This window comes from Peromyscus leucopus, chromosome 19 (assembly GCF_004664715.2).
Source record: "Peromyscus leucopus breed LL Stock chromosome 19, UCI_PerLeu_2.1, whole genome shotgun sequence".
NCBI classification, from domain to species: domain Eukaryota; kingdom Metazoa; phylum Chordata; class Mammalia; order Rodentia; family Cricetidae; genus Peromyscus; species Peromyscus leucopus.
The window spans coordinates 71230732-71256289 of record NC_051079.1 but is presented as its reverse complement, the minus strand read 5'-3'; the positions used below and the strand labels follow the sequence as shown (position 1 = coordinate 71256289).

The window sequence follows — 25558 nt, the reverse complement described above, 5'->3', positions numbered from 1 at the left end:
CTGGTGTTTCTATTCATTTGAGTCATTTTTTAAAAAAGTTCAGATCCTGTGGGATCACTCTTGTGTCTGCACAGCTTAATAATGAATCAGAGCACTGGCAGAAGTCGTGCCCAAACACTGCATTGGTGTCCTGACCACTCTTTCTGCCTGTCCTGGAGATCAGAGAAAGAGCACAAAGTGCTCCTCTCAGGCACCTCTGCTGTGCACAAGGTCCCAGAGTCACAACCAACTCACTGTCAGGCAGCTGGGTGGAGGGCGTGGCTTTGGCCCTCGGTGACTTCTCATTCCAGAGCCTCTCACTGTGCTTATGCTGACTTTCTGCCCTCCCTGGGTCTGCAGCGCTGGGGTAGAAGGGCTGTGAGCTTTCTTTCCTCCCTGCTGCCCTCCTCCATCTCAGTGGCATAGCTGTTGCTTTTAGTTAGTGCTGCCCTTTAAGAAACGAATGGGCATGGACTGGATGAACTGGGTAGGGGGCGGACTGAGCCAGCCCCAGGCAAGGAAGCAGATAGCCTAGATTTTAAAAGTGTTCTCACGATTAGATCCATTTCAACATTGCAATTCAGTTTTTATACTTGCTCTGTCTCCAGACACCTGAAACAGTTGCTTCATCTATGGTCGCTGTGATCATGTTTGCCCACATGTGAGATGCTGACCTCTCTACATAGCCATGTCAGAATCCCCTCTAGCGAAATGGAATCCAGAGACTTTCATGACATGGAGTAAGGGAAGGAAGGGCTTGAATGCTCCTCACCCGCAGCTCTCGTCTGTTTCTTTCCTGGTGGTCTGTTCCAGGTTCTGTATCTGCACAACAGCTTAATTATTTTCTTTGTGTGTCATAATGTTGTGGAGTCCTAATACCTTGTTGGCACCCTAGGAATTCATTCCTCAGGAAAAATCATTTTTCACTCCCTATCAGCCGTGGTTGGAAGATTGAAAGTGCCTTTCACTTAGCCCCGCCCACAACACGGGAAGATAAAATGAGCCAATATTTTTTTTCCATACATATAGAGAAACCATAAATTATGTCATCTTAAGAAACTGTATCACCTACTGTCTTACATGGAAGTTTTATCTTCCTGCATGTTTTCTTTTTAAAATTCAGTGGATATGCAAAGATTTAAAAATTGCTCCGTAGACTATTACACCAGGGTGCATTCCTTGATGGCGAACTGGCAAGAAAGGCAGAAATGACGATGGAGAAGAGTTATACCCTTAGACATGATGAAATGCTCCTGCAGAGAAAACAGCCATACATCACAAGATTTTATTTATTGACAAATTAATTCTCAATAAGTATAATTCATCTGCTTACCATTAAAAGCAACTAAACTTTTATAACCTTCCACATTAGATTTTCATATGAGCAAGCTGACAAATGAGAGAAAAATGTCTAGTTAGACTATGTATCTTGATTTTATATTCAGATATATGGTAAATATAACTATAGATAAAACCTCAGAAAGACAAGCACTCAGAGAAATTGGGAGCTGGCATTGCGGGGTCTTCATTTTTTTTCTTTCCTTGAAATGTCAAAGTGAGATAAGAATAATTGAACTTTTTGTAAATTTGTAAAGTAAATAGGTCTCAGTTAATTTCTATGTAGGAGATGACAGAGAAGACCCTTTAAATGAATTCATGTTAATTTTTTATTTTTTAATTTCTTCTTTTAAATTCATTTCTTTATTAATCAGATTTGTTTCTAAATAATTTCCCACACGTGCACAACGCTTGCCTCCTACCCTTACCCTACCACCTCTGTCTATCTTATGCATACACTCCTCTCTCCCACATCCTTGTCTGTTCCTATTGTTTTGTTACCCCTTGAGGTTAACCTGGGTTGTTGCTGCCCCTTGTCACCATGGGTTCGGATCTATCACTTGGAGCCAGGGTGCACAGTTAAAGGCAATGGTCCCGCTCTCCCGAAATCTATCATTAGCCAGAAATGAAGAACTCAAGAGCAGGTCCCTGGACCGCCCCTCCCCCGCCTACCACTTCTTTGACTTGATAGAGCTAGTCTTGTTGGCTCAATGTAGGTAACTTGTTGTGAGTTAATAATTGAAATAATTGTATGGAATCTAGGGAATAGCATGTCTAAGCTCTTCCTCACTTGGCTTTCACTTGGCTGCTGTGGGTTTTCTGAGTCCATATTTACTAAAAACTCAATTTTTTAAAACTCAAATTTCCTTGTTAGAATATTTTGAAATATATAATTGTTTCTTAATCCTTTTATAATTACTTCTTAGAAGCAATTTATTCATACCCTTTCTTCTATTAAAGCATGTTTTCAGAAAATGGGGCTCAGCAAAGATTCAGAGAACTAATATTTGAGTTTTCAGTTTTGAGGTCCTAAAGCAGGTCTTGATATCTAAGGATCAAAGAGGTAGTATTTGAGAGTAATGAAGAATTTTCTTTTCTTTTTTTTTGGTTTTTTGAGACAAGGTTTCTCTGTGTAGCTTTGTGCCTTTCCTGGATCTTGCTCTGTACATCAGGCTGGCCTCAAGCTCACGAAGATCTGCCTGCCTCTGCCTCCTAAGTGCTGGGATTAAAGGCGTGTGTCACCACCGCCAGCCTGTGATGAAGAATTTTCAAAGTTCCTTCACTAAAAAACTCTTCTTAACTCCAAGAGGAAAACACTATCTCCAGTGGTCCTTGTGGATGGTTGACCTGATCTAGGAACCTCCCAGTGAAAAGGAGAAAAATTCCCTGTGTTCACTCAATGCTCAGAAGACAGAAATGAGAGACTCTACAGAAGTCCTGAGTGAGAATTTCCCCTTGCCAGGCTTGCACACCTCAGAGACTGGGATGTAGAAGGGTGGAGAGAGAATTGCTAGAGCTCACACCTACCCACAATCTGGCATTTCATGACAACACCTAGCACAAGCCCAGAACAAGTTCCATTGTCCCTAAAGGTGTGAACTCTCTTCACCACTCTATCCATCCTCTCTAATGACACCCATATGTGTAGAAAGAAAAGTGAACAACTTCACTGACCATTGCCTTTCCTGCGTTTGTAAGTGTGCAGCCAAGAGGCGTTGGGTGTGAAATTCTTCCTGCATGCAAAGACCTATTACAAATGGTTTGAGTCCATCTCAGCCATAAAAGGCATCAAGCATGTCAGTCTTCCAACTGAAGCACTCACACTGCTATGCATGTGGGGCTTTGGGATGTAAGTTCTTCAACACATATTGCATCACGGATTTTAGGTACAAAAGCACACAAAATTACGTATACCCAACCTTGACTCTTTGGGAAGATGTTTCCTGGAAATGACACACAATAAAAACGATGAAAAAATAACAGATGAAAAACCAGCTAACATTTTGAAGGAGGAATGCACAGTTCCTTATGCCTCAGACATAAACCACACCATGGAAATTATGTGTGTATTTGCTAGCCAGTGTGACTTAGTGACTACGAGAGTCTAGCATTTCTCTTTCTAAAATAGCTGATAGATGGGGCAACGAGATTTATCACTTTTTAATTAAGCTCATGTCAACTCCTGAAGTTTATTTCAGTACAAATCTGTTGACCAAAGTCTTTTTGAAGAAACTGCCCCTGTTGAAGCTTAAGTATTCATGGGAAATTTCACAGCTAGTGCCACTGCTCCTTGGACTTGGCCGCCACATTTCAACCAGCACGGGCAGTGTGCTTTTCTATTTGCCCAACATATTTATGGAAATGAGTTCAGGATCAATCTTTGTTATTTTGTATTCCAGAGCAGCTCACTGCCCTGAGGGGAAAGAAGAAGAACGCTGACATAAATCTTACAAGACTCCACCTGAACCCCACATCCCAACACTGGACACCCACAACCTAACTCTGACCCAAGGCTTAGATTCCAGAACCCACCGAACACGGCCAGCAGTATCATTGATTAGGTGCAAACGAAATTAAAACTGCAGATTGCAGCCCTTATGACCAGGGTCCCTGTCACTAGAGTTTAAAACTTGAATGACATTCTGAAGATGAACATGAATGTGATTCTGGTAAGTTAAAGGAATAGGGAACAAAGAGAAAAGCATCTGACCACACTGGTCACTTACTTTAAAAAGTGTGGAAATTAGCAGGCTGCCGAGGTAGCTCGGGCTGTAAGGCACTTGCAGGGCAAACCTGAGGATGTGAGTTGGGAATCCCCTCCGCTCACACAAAGCGCCAAGTGTGTCAGCTCATCCCTGTAATCCTGGTGCTGAGATGGTCGTGGAGACAGGCCCATCCCTGGGGCCTGAGGATCAGCTGGTCCTATAGATAAGCTCCGGTTCCCTGAGAGACACTATCTCAAGGATTGAAGAAAAATAAATGGCTAGGAACTGAGGAAGACACTTCACAGTGACCTCTGATTTCTACAAGAATATGCTCATGCGTGTTTGAGCACCAACACATTCATGTGCACACATACATGTGCACATACACACAGACACAGGAAGTAATTAAGAATACGTATGATCTATTGATCACCTGGCTTTCCCAGGTCTGAAAGGCTCCCACTGGATTCTCAAGTGCTGCTTACATTTCAAAGGGTGACTCAACTATCAAGAGAGTTCCAGACGACAGCCAGAACTTGGTGGAGATCTAAGTGGCTTCAAGAGTCTTTTAAGTGGACACAGTTGGAGCTGATAGCAGAGGGCCAAGTCTGCTACCGGACAGACTGGAGAAGCTCCCTACACAGTACTTGGTGTAAGCCAAGCAGGGGGATGCTGAGCAACACGACCACATTAAAAGACTCACTTCTCACAGGACCACGGAAGGCTTCTCTAAGCGGTCTCCAATAACAGCCTCTCCCTCATCCCCCAAAGCTCCATGTTCATGTTTTCAATTATTTCTCATGATTCCTCTGGAACCCTAACCACTTTCACCTCTTGAGGACCTGAATACATTTCTACATCTGCCAGGGGAGGCCTTTCCCTAACCTCCATAAGCCAGACTCAGAGTTTAATCACCACAGTGAATTGCCCTGGTGTTTTCTTTTTTTCACATCCCAGTGTTCAGAGCAGGGCTGGAGAGCAGACAGGAAGATGAGCTAGGCAACCACAGGAGTGCAGAGGTGTTCTCTGGGAGACTCAGCTAGCCTCAGCTTACGCGTCATCCGAAATGTTCTTCCTTATACGACTGCTCAGTGTAAGTGCTCCAAGGAGCGCAGCAGAAATTCCGGGTGCTTCTTTCTCCTCCCCCCCCCCCCCCCCGTGTCCCCCTATCTCACAGTAGTTCCTGGGATATCCTTCATCGTGGCTCTCACTGCTGCCTGTTTCTCATCCGTGTTAAACTCCATCACTGAAGTCTTTAGTATTCAAAGCACAACATGCAATTTATTTGAAAAGAATGTGTGTACATGTGAACAAGTGTATGTGGGTACTCAAGCATGTGTGTGCATGTGCCCATAGAGGCCAGAGGCCAACCTTAGGCATTCTTTCTCAGAATCAGCCATCTGTAGTGTCTGTCATTGTCCCAGAGTTCACCAGTTCAGCTTGGGTGACTGGTCAGTGGGCCCTGACATCCTTCTGCCTCTCTCTCAAGTGTTGGGTCACAGGGATGCCACATCACTCCTGTGTTTCTCTTATGGGTTCTGGGTACCAGACTCAGATATTTGTGCTTTTGAGGCAAGCACTTTACCAGTTAGGACCACTAGCTCTCCCTTCCAGTTTCTGAGTGGAGTAATCCACAACCTTCATATGCATCTTTGCCTGAGATGCGCCAGCCTCCCCCTGCTCTCTGGGCCCTGCCGCAGTGCATGCAGACTCACTAGAACTGGGATTTGTTCTTTGGATCTTTAAACACTTACTACCAACCCCTGCTCCCTTTTCTGAGCAATGACAAGGGCTGTTCACACACTGGAGCATTAAACATTGGCATCCTCTAAAGACAGCAAACACAGCCTTGGAAGAAGGATGCTTTACACAGCCCTAGTAGGACAATTTTAAAACTTCCTTTACATGTAGGGCTAAGGGGCAGACCAGGACCAGAGTCCTCAGAGCGCCAAAGTGGCATGCAGGTTAGATGGGGATGCCTGGCTCTGGTGACTAGATGATGACTGATAGCTCTCAAGGAGGGAGGGAAGGGATGGGATGTTTAACTTCACCCTGGAAGGGTGAGGAGATCAAGAGAGCGGTTCAGAGTTGCTTTTTCCAGAAGTAGGGAAAAAGCAGGCTGAGCATATCCAGGGTAAAACAGGGCACAGGAAAGAGTCACATGTGTTTATTTTAAATGAACGATAATGAATTTTAGGACTGCAGCTCTTGGCTGTAGGCTGTGGTCACCTTCACACACACACACACACACACACACACACACACACACACACACACACACTGGTCTTTTTCCTCACCCTTTGTTCAGTTCCTGTGAGGCCCTGGGTTCTGAGGTCAGTACACTTCACAGGGAATCTCCCCATGGCCTCATCCAATCATGACACCCTACCCGGGATTTCAAGCACAGCGGCATAATTAAAAATGTCACTATTATTGCAGGATGCCTTCTTTACTCCGGAGCAGGTGGAGCTGGGGCCTGGGGCCAAATGAGTACTTCCTTGTTGTTTTAATATGAAAGAGGGTTTTATTTTTAACATATTATTATGACTGAAGGCATTTCATTAAAATTGATCAGCCAGGTTTAATGCAGGATTGACGGCTGTGAATTGGTGACTTTACCTTAAAGAAAAGCCAATTTGTGTCAAAAAATATCTCCCAACCAATCATTCAAGCAGTTTCTAGAAGGTGAGTTTCTGTACTGACTGTGAGTGATGCAGAGGGATCCTGGTTAAACCCGGGGCTTCTAAGATTCGAGGTGTGTCAGGAGCCTCGGGGACAGAGACCTACAGAGACTCCTCTCTGAAAGATGACACATTTTCCTTCTGCCACCAGTGTGTCCTCGGTGAGATTCTCCTGGGAGGAGCACCTGCTGAGGCTGTGTATGAGAGGACAGCCGTAGAGGACAAGGTGGGGCCTGAGGAGACGCTGGGTAGAGTGCAGCATGGCTCTCCTTCACTCGTTCAGGGTGAGATGGGCGTCACTGCTAGAGGACTAGAAACCCTGTAAACTCGGAAGCAGCAGATGAATTTAAAGAGCCATTATGCAGTTACTTTGCTTTGGAGATTTAAACAAAATCTATTCCATGGACTTAAAAAATGTAAATATGTGTGTGCCTGCTTATCTGTATATGCAGCATGTGCATACAGAGCCTCCAGAGGCCGAAAGAGTGTGTCCAGTCCTCCGGAACCGAAATTACAGGTGAGCTGCCTCACACGAGTCCTGGAGACCTGGAGTCCTGGGAACCAAACCTGGGCTCTCTGCAATAGCCGTGTGAGCTCGTAGCCAGCTCTCCAGCCTCTTATTTTAGTTTTTACTTTAAAAATACTCCTCTTCTTTCCTACCTTTTCTCCTCTTTCTTTTATTTCATTTTATTCTTTTATGTGACTGAATCTTTCTATCTAGCCAGCCTTGAACTCAGGGCATCCTGCCTGAGTGAGCTTCTGGGTTCTGAGAATCCAGGCCTGAAGTAATGCCCAGTTCGTTTTCATTTTTACTTTTCAGTTTTGATCCATTTCTCAACCTGGAGACTCATATATAAAGAAGGATCCCATTAAGAAGGACATATATCTTGTATAGAAAAGTTCAGGGTGAGTTTAATATCTCAAAGGATATTTCTTAATGTATTAGTGTATCATAAATTCTTATATTTCTCGTGCTTACTCCAGTATCATGAGTTCATTAAAAGCTATTACAAATTTTGAATTTGTGTATAGGAACTATATAGATATTGAGTTGATAAGCATTTGATACTGCTCTAAATAATTTTACCATTCTGGTTTTAAATTTCTTAACATTCTCAACTGTTACCCTTAATGTCTATTTAATATAAATTTTGAGGGTGAAACTCTTTTCATGAGGGAAGTGGAAACTTTAGCATGGTGTGCGGGTTGGTTTTTGTCAATTTGACACAGACTGGAGTCATCTGAGAAGGGGGAACCTCAATTGAAGAGTTGCCTTCCTCATCTTGGTCTATGGGAATGTCCTTGGTTAATGAGTGATCACTGTGGGTGGTGCCATTCCTAGGCAACTGTTCCTAGGTTGCATAAGAAAGCAAGCTGGGCAAGCCAAGGCCAGCAAGCCTGTAAGCAGTGTACCCCCATGGGGTTCCTGTGTCCAGTTCTGGCCCTGGTTTCACTTAGTGAGGGACAGTGACATGGATGTGTAAGCCCAATAAACCCTTTTCTTCCCCCATGTTAGTTTTGTGGTCATTGTTTTATTATAATAACAGAAGTCAAATTAGAACAAATAGAAACAGAACCCTGGCTTTACAAAGCACTGATTGATGAGATATGTAGAGTGGAAACTTCTTCATCTGCCACATCCCAGTTGTGATTAAAGAATTTGTGGAGATCGTCAAGTATCCCAATCTCTTTTTCTGTGGAGGAGGAGCCCTATAAACGATTTTATTCACTGGTCTTTTTTGTTTGTTTTTTCATGACAAGACCGTGTAACAGTTTTGGTTGTCCTGGAACTCACTTTTGTAGACCAGGTTGGCCTTGAAATCACAAAGATCCACCTGCCTCTGCCTCCTGAGTGCTGGAATCAAAGGTGTGCACTACCACCACCACCACACAGCTTACCCTGGTCTTATTTTAATACCATTAAACTGATATGAATCGATTTTTTTTTTTTTTTTTTTTTTTTTTGGTTTTTCGAGACAGGGTTTCTCTGTGTAGCTTTGCGCCTTTCCTGGAACTCACTTGGTAGCCCAGGTTGGCCTCGAACTCACAAAGATCCGCCTGCCTCTGCCTCCCTAGTGCATGAATCGATTTTTAAATGTATGTTTCAATATTTTATACATATAAGTTATATAAAAACAAACATGTCTATTACATATCATACATAATAGTATAGTAGACATGTACATATTTATATATCAGTGTGTTTGTATGTATACATATGAATAATACATACAATCATAGAAAACTAAATAGTTAAAAAGAAAAAAATTTGATTTTTATGGTGATTTCCCCGAAAATGACATGTTTCTTAAGACATCAATTTTCTTTTATTGATACTCATACTCATGAAAAGTCACTGCTACAGAGTGCAGCAGAGGTGGTGAGAGGAGAGCACTGGGATGTGCTGAGTGTGGGAGCACAGTGATGTGCTAAGTGTGGGAGCACAGTGATGTGCTGAGTGTGGGAGCACAGTGATGTGCTGAGTGTGGGAGCACTGGGATGTGCTGAGTGTGGGAGCACTGGGATGTGCTGAGTGTGGGAGCACTGGGATGTGCTGAGTGTGGGAGCACTGGGATGTGCTGAGTGTGGGAGCACTGGGATGTGCTGAGTCCAGGGAGCACTGGGATGTACTAAGTGTGGGAGCACTGGGATGTACTAAGTGTGGGAGCACTGGGATGTGCTGAGTGTGGGAGCACTGGGATGTGTTGAGTGTGGGAGCACTGGGATGTGCTGAGTCCAGGGAGCACTAGGATGTACTAAGTGAGGAAGCACTGGGATGTACTAAGTGTGGGAGCACTGGGATGTGCTGAGTGTGGGAGCACTGGGACGTGTTGAGTGTGGGAGCACAGTGATGTGCTGAGTGTGGGAGCACAGTGATGTGCTGAGTGTGGGAGCACAGTGATGTGCTGAGTGTGGGAGCACTGGGATGTGCTGAGTGTGGGAGCACAGTGATGTGCTGAGTGTGGGAGCACTGGGATGTGCTGAGTGTGGGAGCACAGTGATGTGCTGAGTGTGGAGCACAGTGATGTGCTGAGTGTGGGAGCACAGTGATGTGCTGAGTGTGGGAGCACTGGGATGTGCTGAGTGTGGGAGCACAGTGATGTGCTAAGTGTGGGAGCACAGTGATGTGCTGAGTGTGGGAGCACAGTGATGTGCTGAGTGTGGGAGCACTGGGATGTGCTGAGTGTGGGAGCACTGGGATGTGCTAAGTGTGGGAGCACAGTGATGTGCTAAGTGTGGGAGCACAGTGATGTGCTGAGTGTGGGAGCACTGGGATGTACTAAGTGAGGGAGCACTGGGATGTACTAAGTGAGGGAGCACTGTGATGTACTAAGTATGGGAGCACAGTGATGTGCTGAGTGTGGGAGCACAGTGATGTGCTAAGTGTGGAAGCACTAGGATGTACTAAGTGAGGGAGCACAGTGATGTGTTGAGTGTGGGAGCACTGGGATGTGCTGAGTCCAGGGAGCACTAGGATGTACTAAGTGAGGGAGCACTGTGATGTACTAAGTGTGGGAGCACAGTGATGTGTTGAGTGTGGGAGCACTGGGATGTGCTGAGTCCAGGGAGCACTAGGATGTACTAAGTGAGGGAGCACTGTGATGTACTAAGTGTGGGAGCACAGTGATGTATTGAGTGCAGGGAGCACTAAGATGTGCTGAGTGTGGGAGCACTAAGATGTGCTGTGTGCTGGGAGCACTGTGATGTACTAAGTGTGGCTCACAAAGCTTTAAACCCAGGGGAAGTAAGATGGAGTAAAGCTGAGGACCAAGGCATTCAGCTAAGAGGGATAGAGCCAAGGCTATTCTAGAGTCCAGGTCCAGTAGGTCAAGAAAAATCATGGGTAATTTCACAGGATGTCATGTCACAGCTTGATGAAGGGACACTTGAGGACTGCACTCAGGGAAACCATTCATGTAAGATTAAGCACTCTATTTGAAAATGTTCTTTTAGATGTGTATTCAAAAAGAATACAGTTGAGAAAACCAGGAGATGGGGCATTATAGCTCCTTTATTATGAGAAATTCATTGAGAGACTGAATTTATTTAGACTGGAAAATACAGTTTGAGTTTTCAAAATTGAGTTTTCTTCCTAGGGAAACAAGATTAATTATTCCAGATAACAATAAACATTTTTTCTTATCTTGTTCAATGTGCCAGCACTTGTTCTTTGTAAGAACATTTGTGTTCTTCTCTAACTTTTAAAAATTTCTAATCTGCTTTTGGTAACTGTAATTTATCCCAAGTCAATGCTAGTTGTACCATGTTTATTTTATTGTTAACATGCATGTTTATTTGCTAAGCATAGGAAGAACGGCTGTTTTAAAAGCTGAATTAAAGTTTGACTTTACTGTGTAATATTAAGCAATATTCACTAGTATAAATCAGTAGTGATATTATTATTAATATTGATAGTAATGATATGAAACAGAAGTTGATGGATTGTATATACATTATAGCTACAAATAACAGTATAACATGTTCTCTGCATAAAAATTAAAATGTAGACTGAAAGCAAATTTTAAGATGATAAAGCCCATTCAAGGGGGCTGGAAAGATGAGTCAGCAGTTAAAATAATGTATTGTTCTTGCAGAGGACCTGAGTGTGGTTGCCACCACCCACACTGGGCAGCTCACAACAGCTTGTAATTACTGCTCCAGGCAGATACAATGCCCTCTTCTGGCTGTACTGAGAACCTACACTCATTTGCTCATGAAAACACACACTCACATAAAAAGAAAAAATCTTAAAAATTAAATGTTAATGTTTTAAAAAGCTAATTCAAGTAAAAAAATAACCATTGTTGATATTTTGTACTGACTCAAAAAGCATGTGTAAATATTTCACAAAGACGGGCTAATACTGGACATGGCGTTTAGTAGCATGTTCTTTTACTCAATTCAATCTAGAAAACCATGTATGGTGTACTGTTCTGGAGCAAGACATTAGTCTTTATCTTATTCAGTCTTCTAATATTAGAAATTTGGTTATTACTACTTTTTCAGTTTTACAAAAAGCTAAGAATCTAGGACATTCTGATGGCCAAATTTTAGCACCTTCATAATTAGCTCCTAGAAATTAGTTATTCGAAAGAGATTTTCAAAGTGAAAATGAAGGCTTATTTCCAAAAGTTTTGATGATTACGTATTTGTAGACCATTGTTGGTTCCTCTTTTTTTGGTATTATTTTCCACTTTAAACTGAAGCATTTATATTTTGTATTAACACAGGATCTGTTCATATGTTACAACTAGTAATCCTTTGTCATGCATTAAAAAATATTTAAGCTGTGAGTGGTGGCACATACCTTTAATACCAGTGTCATAGAATATTATTTCAAAGTGTGCTACTTGTGTTTATGTTGCATTTTGTTTAACTCTGTGAAGCTGTGTTACTTTGCCTACCTAAAACACCCAATGGTCTAATAAAGAGCTGAATGGCCAATAGTGAGGCAGGAGAAAGGATAGGTGGGTCTGGAAGTCAGAAAGGATAAATAGAAGGAGAAATCTAGGAGGAAGAAGGAGGAACAAGAAAAGGAGGAGGACATCAGGGGTCAGCCACCTAGCCAGCCATGGAGTAAGAAACAAAGTAAGGTTACAGAAGTTAAAAAAAAAAGGTAAAAGTCCAGAGGTAAAAAGTAGCTGGGAAAATATAAAGTTAGGAAAAGCTGGCAAGAAACAAGTCAAGCTAAGGCAGGGCATTTATGATTAGGAATGAGCCTCCATGTGTGATTTATTTGGGAGCTGGGTGGCAGACTCCCGAAAGAGTAAAAGAGTAAAACAAGACAACATACCAGCACTTGAGAGGGAAGGCCAGTCTGGTCAACATGGCAAATTCTGGGCCATCCAGGGCTACAGAGCAAGAGCCTATCTCAAAAATATTTTATACATTTTTTTTCCTGAATTGTATTTACAGTGCTTTATGTCACAATGAAATCTATCGATACTTAAACTTTCTCATTATTTTCTTTCTACTTAGAATGGACCGCCTTGGGAAGGGGAAACAAATGAGATCTCCATGAGTAAATGGGGACGGGATGGGGGCAATAGAGGGGAGGGGATGAGGAATGAGACCATGAGGGAACGGGGTAGTTGAGCTGGAGGAGGGACTGAGTGGGAGAGCAGTGAACGAGATAACTTGACAGAGGGAGATATCAGGGGGGTAAGGGAGAAACCTGGTGCTAGGGAAATTCCCAGGAATCCACAAGGATGACCCCAGTTTAGACTACTAGCAATAGTGGAGAGGATGCCTGAACTGGCCTATCCCAGTAATCAGATTGGTGAATACCCTAACTGTCATCATAGAGCCTTCATCTAGTAACTGATGGAAGCAGATGCAGAGATCCACAGCCAAGCACCAGGCTGAACTCTGGGAGTCCAGTCAAAGAAAAGGAAGAGGGATTATATCAGCAAGGGAGTTCAAGATCATGATGGGGAAAACTACAGAGACAACTGAACCAAGGAACTCATGAACTTTAGACTGACAGCTGTGGAACCTGCATGGGACCAGATTAATTCCTCTGCAGTTGTGTAGCTTGGTCTGTTTGAGAGGCCCCTGACAGTGGGATCCGATTTATCCCTGGTGCATGAGCTGGCTTGCTGGAGCCCATTACCTATGGTGGAACGCCTTGCTCTCCCTTGATGTGTGTGGAGGGGCTTGGTCCTGCCTCACCTGAATGTACCAGGCTTTGCTGACTCCCCATGGGAGGCCTTACCCTTTTGGAGAATGGTTTGGAGAGTTGGGGGAAAGGCTGTGGGGGGAACAGGAGGAGAGAGGGAGGTGGATCTGTGGTTAGTATGCAAAATGAATAAAAATTTTAAATTAAAAAAAGAAAGGACCTGTAGTTTCACCTTTCTTTGCATGTAAATGCATATTATCTGTTTTGTAATGGTTATATTCCCTGTATGTTATTATATTACTTATTGTTATCATTATTATTAATAATAATATTTTTATTCTTTTAAATACTTTTAGCTAATTTCAGTGAACACTCTTGCTTTTCACAGACTGCCATATCCATGAGGAAATGATTGTGTTGTTCTGTTCTTCAATTCGTACACCATTTTGGTTTTTCCTGTTTTATTGCATTGGTCAGACTGTCAAGCACACTTGATACTGTGCAGATAACAGTTTTCTGAGAGTTGATGTGTGCAACACTGCTTCACACTCTTCTCTTGTTCCTGGTCTTACATTTATTCAGACCACTCTCTTGAGATGTTTCCTGAGTCTTAGATTCAAAGGGAGTTAATACAGAGGACTCATCACCTGTGTGCATTTGGGCAGTACTAATTGGATAATGAACACTGAAACATGGAGGACATAAAGTTTGGAGGGAGCCAGTGTGTGTAGGGGGGTGTTAGAAAGAATTATAGGGAGAGATAAATGTGACAAATAACAGGTTGTATAATTGTAAAATTCTCAAATACCAAATTAAAAATATTTTTTTAAAAAAGAAAATCAATCACAAATATAAAATGTTGACAATAAAATCAGCATTACCTGACTATTTGTAATTTCAGTAAACTCTTATCATGGTATCTCAGGAAATACCATATTGTTGGTTTGAAATCCCTCCTTTGTCAGATTGGAAAGCACCTGTGCATTCTGAGTTTATTGAGATATGTTAGGAAGCAGCAGTGCATGTAGCATGAATCTTAAAGAGTCTTATTAATAAAATCAAACCTGGAGCCAGGTATGGGGTGAACGCTGAAAGGTCAGAGAAGCAGAACAAGCCACAGCTTCCTCACCTCACCAATTCCTCATATGGTCCTGTTTCCTTAGACTGGAAGCTTCTGAGTCCTCATCCAAATGGATCTCAGCTGAACTGCTTCTCAAAAGCCTGAAAGCTTAACCAGCTCTAGTTCCTGGTCCTCACGCCTTATATACCTTTCTGCTTTCTGCCATCACTCTCTGGGATTAAAAGCTCAGTTCCTGGGATTAAAGGCGTGTGTCACCATGCCTGGCTGTTTCCAATGTGGCTTTAAACTCATAGAGATCCCGATAGATCTCTGCCTCCCAAGTGATAGGATTAAAGGCGTGTGCTACCACTGCCTAACCTCTATGTTTAATATTGTGGCTGTTCTGTTCTCTGACTCCAGATAAGTTTATTAGAGTGCACAATATTTTGGGGGACACAGTACCACCACAGGTGCACACCAAGTTTATTGAGGGTAGGTTAGGAAGCAGAGGTGCACCCCGAGTTTACTGAGGGTGGTTTAGGAAGCGGCGGTGCACCCCGAGTTTACTGAGGGTAGGTTAGGAAGCGGCGGTGCACCCCGAGTTTACTGAGCGTGGTTTAGGAAGCAGAGGTGCACCCCGAGTTTACAGAGGGTAGGTTAGGAAGCAGAGGTGCACCCCGAGTTTACTGAGGGGAGGTATTAAACTGCACAAAGATGCTATTTGTTCTCTGCTGTGTCTTCTTTCACCTGAGATGAGTCAGGAGGCCCCACAGATTTCAAACACTTCTGGACTCCATATTACTCACAACCTTTCCTTTTGCTAGTCTTCTGAAAGCTCTCTGGGAAGACTCAAGGTAGTTGCTGAGGTAATGACTGGAGACTTCTGACTTAACTGTATTTTCTCTCTTCACTCACCTGAGCCCCATCTACGTCTGTTGTATTTTCTTTATTTGGTTTTTGGTAACTAATATTTATTGGAGAATTCTAATTAACAGAATTATAAATCCATAAGTGTTTCAAAATCTCACCTCTACTTGCTTTAAATGTATTCTTAATCAATTTCAGGCAACTTTGAAAATATTTATTTATTATACAGGAAAAAATGAACGCTATTTTATTATTTTCATGTGTCGAAACAAGGTCTTATGTAGCACAGTCTGGTTTCAAACTCACTATGTAGTCAAGGCTGGCCTTGAACTCCTGATTCCCCTGGTTCCACATCCTGAGCTAGGCTTGCAGGTACATACTACCATGCCTGGAATTTTAAAAGGAACACATCTTAAAAGGCTGTCTATACTTTTATATTAATTGAGCTATTGTTCAATTATAAGTTGTTTTATATTCAGCCTATATGTTTTCCTTTACAATGTCAGGTTTATTTTGTTTTCCTTTAACTTATCGATTTAACTGTTTCATTTTTATGTGTATATAATTTTGTTTAAAAATGAAAGATTTTAGTGCATTGAATTAGCACATTTAGTTTCTAGTTAGTATTCAGCTGTCACCTTGACATAGCCTAGTCTGAGAGAGTCTCAATTAAGGGACTGTCTGCCCAGATCAGACCTGTAGCCATGTGTATGTGAGAGATTGGTGATTGATGAGGGAGGGCAAAGACCACCGCGGGTGGCGCCGTTCCCATGCAGGTGGGTCTGCCTGTCTAGGAAAGCTAGCTGAGCAAGCCAGGAAGCACCAGCATTCCTCCATAGTTTCTGCTTCAGTTGCTGCTTGAGTTCTTGCCTTGGCTTCCCTAGATTATCTAGATTATGGAATATGATATGGAAGTATAAACCAAATAAACTCTTTCATTTCCTAAGCTGCTTGGTCAGAGTGTTACAGAAACAGAAAGTAATCTGGAACAGTGTAGCCTTGTCTGCACTCAGACATGTGTATTCATTATTTCAATACATTCTACAGTTGTATTCCCAGTAGCCTTTTTCCTTTTTCAAGAAATAAGAGGTATACACCTTTAACCCCAGCATTTGGAAAGCTGAGGCAGGAGAATCATTAGGAGATTGAGGCCAGCCTGGGCTGCTGAGAATTTATCTTAACAAAACAAACACTAACAGGTGGTTCTTCTAGGAGACTGATTTTATCCCAGTGTAGAATTTTCTCTGTGTAGGTGTTATAGGTCATCTGTGACGGTGGTGAGGGGTGGGCAAACAGAATTGTTGGCTATTTTAAGATGCCATGTCAATAACAGTTGAGAGGGACATGTGTCCTCAAAAACAAGGAGACCAGGGGAGAGTGTGCTTTCTTAGTTTGTTTCTCTTTGCTGTGATAAAACACTGACCAAAAGCAACTTGGGGAGAAAGGGCTTATTTGCTTTATAGGTTATAGCCCATCATTGACGGAAGTGAGGGCAGGAACTCAGGAAGGAACCCGAAGGCAGGAACTGAAGCAGAGACCACTGTGGAATGATGCTTACTGGCTTGTTTCCAGGCTCATAGTTAGCTACCTTTTTTTATACATCCCAGGCTCACCTGCCTAGAGATGGTACTGCCCACAGTGGACTGGGTCCTCCTACATCAAAGCAATCAAGAAAATGCCTCACAGTCATGCTCACAGGCCAATCTGATGGAGGCAGAGGTTCCCTTTCCTGGGTGTGTCAAGTTGACAACCAAGATTCGTTGTCACATGGCTACTATCTTACTCCTGTGAAAGCCTATTGTGTGAGCAGATAGTTAGAAGAGGCTGCTATGGTGATTGAAGGGCTGGTTTAATGTTTCTAGGAAAAGCAATAGTTCATGGGACAAATCTTTAACCAGCATTCACTGAACTTTTGTCAGTCCAAGCCCTTGACTGGCCACAAGGCCTATAGAAGCATCTACAGGAGGGCTGTCTCTATCTGTGAGGCATCTTAGCACCTATGGAGGATGCTCTCTATGTCTTAAGGTCACCTCCAAGGATGTCATGGTATCCGTACCTCCAAGTGAATTTTGTTTTCTTCAACCAATTTCCTTAATGTAATCTGATTTGATTGTTGATGTTCTTCAGTAAATATATTATCACAAGATTTTATCCAGAAACCCTGTCACTTTTCCATTTTTTCTATGACTCTATATGTTAAATGTTCTTTGAAAAATGGGCAGAAAGTGGTGTTTTAAACATGATTAGAGGAAGCAGTGTAGAGCCAAATAAGGAAGATGGATTTCCCAAGGAGTTGGACTCTTTATTCAATCTCATTCCACGTTGAAATTTAAATTTGACCCATGAGGCTCAAGGGGATTTAAAGGCATTAAAGGATGCAGTGGGGGCAGTATGATTTTTACGTGATGTGTGCTTTGCAAATTCACACCTCTTCTCTTCCTGGTACCAATGCTTGGTTTTGCAAGGTCATCATTGCTATTCACCAAACCAAGACAAAAGAAGGGAGAAAATAGTAGTTCTTTTGACACATGGTGTTCCCTAATTTTAGTTACAATCATTTACAAAGGTAAAGGAAAAAAAAAAAACTAGAGTGAGCAGAATTTTGTGAGAGGAATTCAAAGCTTCTAATTAATCAATTTAAGCATAAAAGCATAAATCACACACACCCCACTTCTTAAAATAAACTTATAGGAATAAGTGGAAAAATAAATAAAACAGTGTTAAAATACATTCTCATAATGAAAGTCTGATAGGCAAAAATCTGAAATAATTTTTATAATATTTTATCTTTAATGCATCTGTCTCAATTGTAATTTTTATGCATAATCTGAATGATGTAGGCATTTGTATGTGAAAGCCTTCTGGAAAGATAATTCAGAAGATGGATCTGAGTGTATTTACCCAGCAACTTAGTGGAATCTTTCAAACTTAACAGAAGTGCCAAGCTGTCGGTCCTGGAGACAGACCTGCTATTCCTGCCTGCTGAGGAGGACAGGAAGCCTCACCAGATCTCCTCACTCACCCCCACTCACGGGGTTAGTGTAGTGAATGGAGAACAGGACCATTTGCTAGCCTTCTTCATTACTGTGTCCTGCACACAGCAAATGGCACACACTGAGCAAACAAATGAGCTTTTACACGTGAGAAAACTTGGAATGTGTCTAGTGGCTGCTCAGTCTGCGTGTCTACTGTGAGGAGGGTGCAGAGGAGGCCCTGACTAATGGGTGCCCAACAGGTCTGCAAGCCACTGCAGGGGCATCTGGAAAGGAGAAGGTCTCATGTGACTTTAATGATCTTTTGAGCAAATTTTAATATGAACGTTATGTGTTTTCAGAGATGACTCAGTGGCTAAGAATGCTTGCCTCTCTTCCAGAGGACCCAAGTTCAATTCCCAACATGTGCTCAAAATTGCCTGTAACTTCAGCCCTAGGGATCTCCAGCACCCGATTCTGGCCTCTGCCTGCACACACAGGAGGCATATATACACAGAGAGATACACAAACATAGGCATCAATTTAAAAATAAACATATACTTTGCCCGAAAATAAAAGGTTCAGTTCACTGAATTTTAACACCTATACAGCTAGTATAACTACCAAACAGCAGGAGTGAACTATTAACCTTGTTCCTTTAATTTATTTCCAAATTTAGTAAGAGAAATCCTGAATTCATACCAATATTGAACTGAAGTGTCATATCTTTGAATCATTTTTACTTTGCTAAGAATCCTGGTCTCTACGCACTTGCATTCATAATTAGGTAAATGTTTTCTTTCCTTTGTGTTTTTAAATTAATTTGTATATAAAATAGTAACTTCACTGTTTCATACAGATATATTGTTGCACCTTGTCATATTTTCTCCCTCACCACTGTCCTCCATCACTCCCACCTCTCACTAGGTTCCCTCCTCCTGGTTCTTCTTTCATATTGTGTGTGTATGTTTATTTATATCTAGAAGTTTCCTTTCTTCCACCATTACCCCCATGCATTAGACACTTTTATATCATTGTGATAAGACACCATGTCCAAGGCAACTTATAAAAGAAAGAGCTTATTTGGGGCTTATGGTTTCAGAGGGTTAGAGTCCACGATGGACGAGCAAGGGCATCACAGTGGGAACATTTGAGAGCTCACGTCCCGATTGAAAAGTTGGAGGCAGGGAGAGCTAGCTGGGAATGGCCTGGGGTTTTTCTAGCCTCAGAGCTGAGCCTCAGGGACATACCTCCGCCAACAAGGACAATCTTTCCTTCCCACATAGTTCCACCAGCTGGGGACCAAGCATCCAAACATATGTGCCTCCAGGGCCATTCCCACTCAACCACCACATCCTCTCGCTCCCTGAGCCTTTGGGTCCTCTTTCCTTCTCTTGGGTCCCCTTCTACTTCCCACTTATGAGAAGGAACATCAGCATCTGTCCTTCTGTGTGGAGCTTCTTTCTTTCAACTCAGTGTAACATTGTGTTTTGTTCATCTGCTGGCTTTTAACATTGTATGTATTTGTTTCCTATATACCTTTACTATTCAAGGCCTTCAGTTTTTACTGTGATTTTCATGACTTCTTTCTTATGTTCTGAATCCAAGTAAACTTGTCAGTTCTGTGTATATAACAAGGTTTTTTTTCTTTTCTTTATATCAATTTGTGACTTATCCAATTAATATCTTAATGGTATCCTACTTGAAGTGGAAACTTTCAGTGTTGATGAGGTCCAATTTAGCATTTTTTCTGAGCCAGGATCCCATAGAGCTGCAGTATCAGAGAAATTGAGACCCACAGTGTTAGTCACTGCATATTTTACCTTTTCCCAAAGTGTCCTGTTCAGAACACAGGTATCTCTAGGCTGCTCCAATTTCCAGAACATCTGGCCTTAGGGGAAAAGGACCTCACACCAGTCCCACAGTTCACTCCCTGTGTAAAGGGTTTCAGATTCTTCATTTACATATTAATTCTCAGGAGGATATAGAGAGTATGTTAATAAGGAATAGCCATCCAATTCAATTAATAGAGTCTAAAAAAAGCATATTAAATGAAATAGCCACTGGAAATAGATCTAAATGTTGATTTAATTTTCAGATTTTATAACTTTTGGCACACAAGATTTTATAGTCTTATGAAAAAATTCTGTCAACAAAACTCACCTAGTAATATATTAATTGACTGAGAAAGTTTGGTTAAAGAGATGTCTTGTGTTATGTAGAAAGTGTGTAGACTTAGTAAATTAATTTTCCATGAACTAAAACATTTTGTGGTTCCTATAATGCATCTCATTTTCTTCTTCTCGGGTAAATTAACACTTCTCTTGGCCACCTGATTGCATTCAGAACTGAGAGTTCTGTACTGCTATAGGTTACTCTGTGGCCAAAAGGGTAACTAAAGAACCCCCACAAAGCTGGACTTTGATTATCCCACACCCCCTGGTCTTCTTCTTTTATAGTTCTGTATAAATTTCTGTTGACACCAGCAAGGATGACACTATCAGGAAGTTTCATGGACCAAACTGGAGCATCTTATAGATGGTCAAGTTGGTCAAAATGGCTTTCCTGATGGTAACCAAGATAACGGTAGTGTAGATGGCTGCTTCCATGAAACAGGCACTGTGCTGGCCACTGATGTAAGCCCGTTATGTGTGTGAATTCACTTAATCTTCAAGATCACCCATGAGTGAGAGGGTAAGAACCAGCGAATTGATTTTTGCTAGACAAGAATATGGAACTGGGCAGAAAGCAATTCCTTCTACCAGAGCGATATTCTCAACCCTAAAGTCATATTGACCATGTGGGGACGTCTCAAATCTCGCTGCTCAGAGGTTTGGGTTCTGACTTAATTGGCCTATGGTGAGGTTCAGGCATTAGGATTCATATTACAAAGCAGCCAGTGTGTCCCACAGTGCAAAAATAAATAGTTCCAGGCTTGGTTGTGTGTCTCTAGGTAGTTACCTAACATCTATAAGCACATTCAAGAAACTAAAAACAAGAATTTTCCTTCACATCATTGTTTCAAGAAATAATGACTTGTTTGTGGACAAATATAATAATTTAACAGTATTCATATAAAACCTTGCCAAGGCTGGGTAGATGGCTCAATTGGGGAATTACCTACAATGTATTCACAAACTGGGAGATGGCTCATTTGGAGAGGTGAGTGTCATGTTCACATAAGGACCTCCTGCTTCCACATAAAAAGGTAGATATGTGTGCCTGTAATCCCAGTAGTGGAAAGGTGGAGACAGAGGACCCCAGAGCTTTCTGGGCAGCTCATCTAGCCAATTGGTAAGCTCTGGTTCAAACAGAGAACCTGTTCATAAAAATAAAGAGAAGAATGATGGAGGAAGACCCCCACAATGTTAATGTCTGACCTCCACACTGATCTGTGTACTTATAACACACACACACACACACACACACACACACACACACACACACACACACACAGGGGGAGACAGAGGGAGGGAGGGAGGAGAGCAGGGTCAAGTGTGGAGAAGGTGTAAGATGGAGAACCAGCTAGTTTAACATTGTGCTTTCCAGACACCCAGCCTTTCAGGACACATTGGAAAATAGTGTCTCTGCTTACTTTTGTTCTAAATGATGAAGTTTGTACCAGACTAAGGAAGGTTCCAGCTGACCTTTGATACAGACTCAGGGATGAAACTCATCATTGGCTGTAGCTAGAGTTTTTCTGCCTTGCCCACAGTCAGGACAAATCTTTGTCACCTGCCAGTCCCTCAGCCACTCAGACCCAACCAAGTAAACACAGAGACTTATATTGCTTACAAACTGTATGGCCGTGGCAGGATTCTTGCTAACTGTTCTTATAGCTTAAATTAATCTATTTCCATAAATCTATACCTTGCCATGTGGCTCATGGCTTACCAGCATCTTCACATGCTGTTTGTCATGGTGGTGGAAGGCAGTGACTCCTTCTGCCTTCATGTTCTTTCTTCTCTCCTCTCTGTTAGTCCCGCCTATACTTCCTGCCTAGCCACTGGCCAATCAGTGTTTTATTTATTGACCAATCAGAGCAATTTGACATACAGACCATCCCACAGCAATTGGCTTCCTGGATTTCTGGGATTCACAGTGCAAACCTCTTCCTTGGTCCTACCCTAAGCAGTCTGTGTCATTCTGGAAAGGGGCTCAGAAGATGTAAATTCACAAGCAGAATGCACACATAAGATCCTGGGACAGAAGCCAAGAACAAATGGATTTCTAGAATTCAGCCCCACGCTATGCACACACCACATAGTATAGCACAGAGTTATCACAGTACAGTGAATCTGCAGAAGAGGAAGTCACAGAAAACATGGGATAAACAGTCACTGAAGAATACTGGGTTCTCCCCCAGAACAGCACAGATTTATTAGGGTAGGACACAGGAAGCCAATGATGAGTTTTGGCCTTGTAACTGTATTAGAACATTAAAGTTTCAGTGACATTTAATTAAGAGTGTGTGTACAGACAAACGACCCTGAACCTATTTTGAAGTTGTGTTTGGGGTGCCCTGTCTGCATACAGTACTGAACTTGAGCATTTTAGAGCTGTGTTTACCCTGTCTGTACCTGGGTCCTTTAGAACACCGTGATGTGAATTAGTGGTGTGGAGAACTAGCCAGGTTGACATTGTTTTTCCAGACCACAAATATTCCTGAAAGAGTGATCAATCTGAATATTCCCAAGTTTCATGGAATGCCAAGAAACATAAAGTAGACAGCTCCCGCAGAAGAGCCACACCTGAGGGAGGCTCATGTGCACACAAGTAGACACTCCCTCTGTCCCCCATGAAAGCATGTGTGCAGATACACACACATGCACACACATACACACTCACATGCATGTCCATACAGTCACAACACATTCACACACTCACACATGCCCACACAGGCATGCACACACACACACACACACACACACACGCACGCACGCACGCACGCACGCACACATGTACACATGCATACACACAGGAACACACACACACACTCACACATGCCCACACAGGCACATACATACACACACAGAGGCACACATGCACACACACATACACACAGGCACACACACACACATATGCACACATTCACCCATGCCCACAGGGGCACACACATACACACAGGCACACACACACAGGCACACATGCACACACATACACAGAGGCACACACACAGAGGCACACATGCACACACACACACACACACACACACACACACACATACTCACACATGCCCACACAGGCACACACACATGCTCACACTCATACATGCTCACAGGGGCACACACACACACTGACCAAAAGGCGCCTGCTTGCTTTCTTCCCCCTGGGGATCCTGTGATACACTTAAGACTCTATGCTATTTCCTGACTTCCGATCGAGACTCAAGAGCACTCATGAAGCAGAGCATAAGTAAAACATTTTCTTTCCATTTAAATATGTTTACAAATTGCACGATGCGATCCAAGCTTGCCTCGTTCCTCAGCAAACATTGGCAGATGCGAATTTTTGTCACATAAATCAGGGATAGTCTGAGCCAAGGACATTTTCCCCTCTTCCTTCTCTTTCATGTCTTTGACAGGCGCGTACACAAGAGCTAACCCATGCCAAGACTAATATTGTTTTAAACAGATATATGCTACATTTTAAAAGGAGAGGAAATGGATGTCAGACCGCCTGTTGCATCACAAACAAGAGCCTGCGCTCTGGGATGGAGAGAAACAAGCCAGCTCCGGGCCAGTCCCTGCCACTCCTTGAAGGATAACTATCGACTTTCTGATTACCCTTTCAGATAGGCTATAAAGAATCTATCAGCCCCATTTTCCCAGGATGTCTCATTTTTACTAGTATCTTCTGATCTCCTGTTCTGAGGCCCTGGAGGTTTGACTTGCACAAGTTTTTATGGGACACAAGTCGACTTCTGACACCATAGTGAGGCTACAGATTCTGAAGATCCCAGGCTGGTATTCCTCTGCCTTGAATCAGACTGTTAAAGTTAGACACACCTTCTTGGTGGCATCTCAAGATAAGCTAGTATCATAGGTGTATGGAACTCATTGAGTTCAACTTCAGTGGAAGTTGCAGTGTTCACATTTCCCGAGTACCTTGTAGAGTGCCTGATAGGTTCAGCTCCAGTTGTCCAGTCTAGAAGTCTATACATGGTCACCTACTGTGGTATGTGCCTCAGAACACCCACAGGTGGAAATGTTGATTTCTTGAGTGGCCTGGAGTGCCACTACAAACAGTTGACAGTCATCTCCAGCAATAGCCTTCAGCTGGAGAGGACTTTGTCCAAAGCTTATCACACCAAAGGCTTGAATGCCATGAAGAAGAAAGGCCAACCTGTTTGCCTCAACTTGGGATTGCTTGCAAGAGCCACCCCAGGTGGAAGGATGAACTCACCCTTGAGTGGGTACTAAACACAGGCTGGGCTACAAACTCTGTAAACAGCATGTGTTGTGGGCTCCTTTAGCTAGCCCTCTACTCAGGGTGTTGAGCTGGCTTACCTATTGCCAATGTCCTTGCTGACCAAGGCAGCTTATAGAAGACAGGGTTTATTTGGGCTCATGGTTCCAGAGAGATAAGAGTCTGTCACGGTGAGGAGGCATGACCGTGAGCAGCAGAAATGGCAGCTGGAGCAGAATGCTGAGAACTCACACTCATACTTACCATAATCATGAGTGAAGAGAACAAACAGGAAGTAGGCAAGGCTTTTTACTGTTGAAGTCTGCCTCTAGTGACATACTTCCTCCACCCAGGCTGCGCCTTCTATACTTTGTCAAACACCACCACCAGTGGGCGACTGAGTATTCAAATGCCTACGACCATGAGGGACATCTCTTATCCACCACGCTGCACCTGATTCTAGGTAGAGCAGAGCTGGCCCCTTCATGGAGAGAAAGGAAACGTTAAAGCTTTCCCTGTGGCTCCCCAGGACTGGTGGTGCTGGTGGGGAGGGAAGCATGGCACCCAGTACTTTGGGGGAAAGAGCATTGCAGAGAACATCTTTGCTCACAGCCAGTGTCGATCTCAGTTACTTTTCTATTGCCATGATAAAACACCATGACCAAAAACAACTTAAGGAGGAAAGAGTTCATTTCATCATATGCTTCCAAGTATTTGGCTAGCACAGAAGGAAGTCAGGGCAGGAACTGAAGCAGGGCAGGAACCTGGAGACAGGAACTGAAGCAAAAGCCATGGAAGAAAGCTTTCTTATACAACTTAGGATCATCTGCCCAAGGACCGCCCTGCCCTCAGTGGGCTCTGTCTCCCCACATCAGTTATTAATCAAGTCTGCCCCAAAGGCTTGCCTGCGAGACAGTCTTGTGGAGTCA

General features: G+C 42.8%; 1 protein-coding gene across 1 annotated transcript in view; it reads left to right on the top strand.

Annotated features, from left to right (window-relative positions):
* Nucleotides 1-3971: 3971 nt before the first annotated feature.
* LOC114696251 (S-antigen protein-like) overlaps nt 3972-25558 on the top strand; it is a 101272-nt gene continuing 79685 nt past the window's right edge. Inside the window, exons 1-2 of the mRNA XM_037196925.1 lie at nt 3972-3986; nt 6855-6987. Coding sequence (XP_037052820.1) covers nt 3972-3986; nt 6855-6987 — 148 coding nt within the window. The remainder of the gene's footprint in view (nt 3987-6854; nt 6988-25558) is intronic.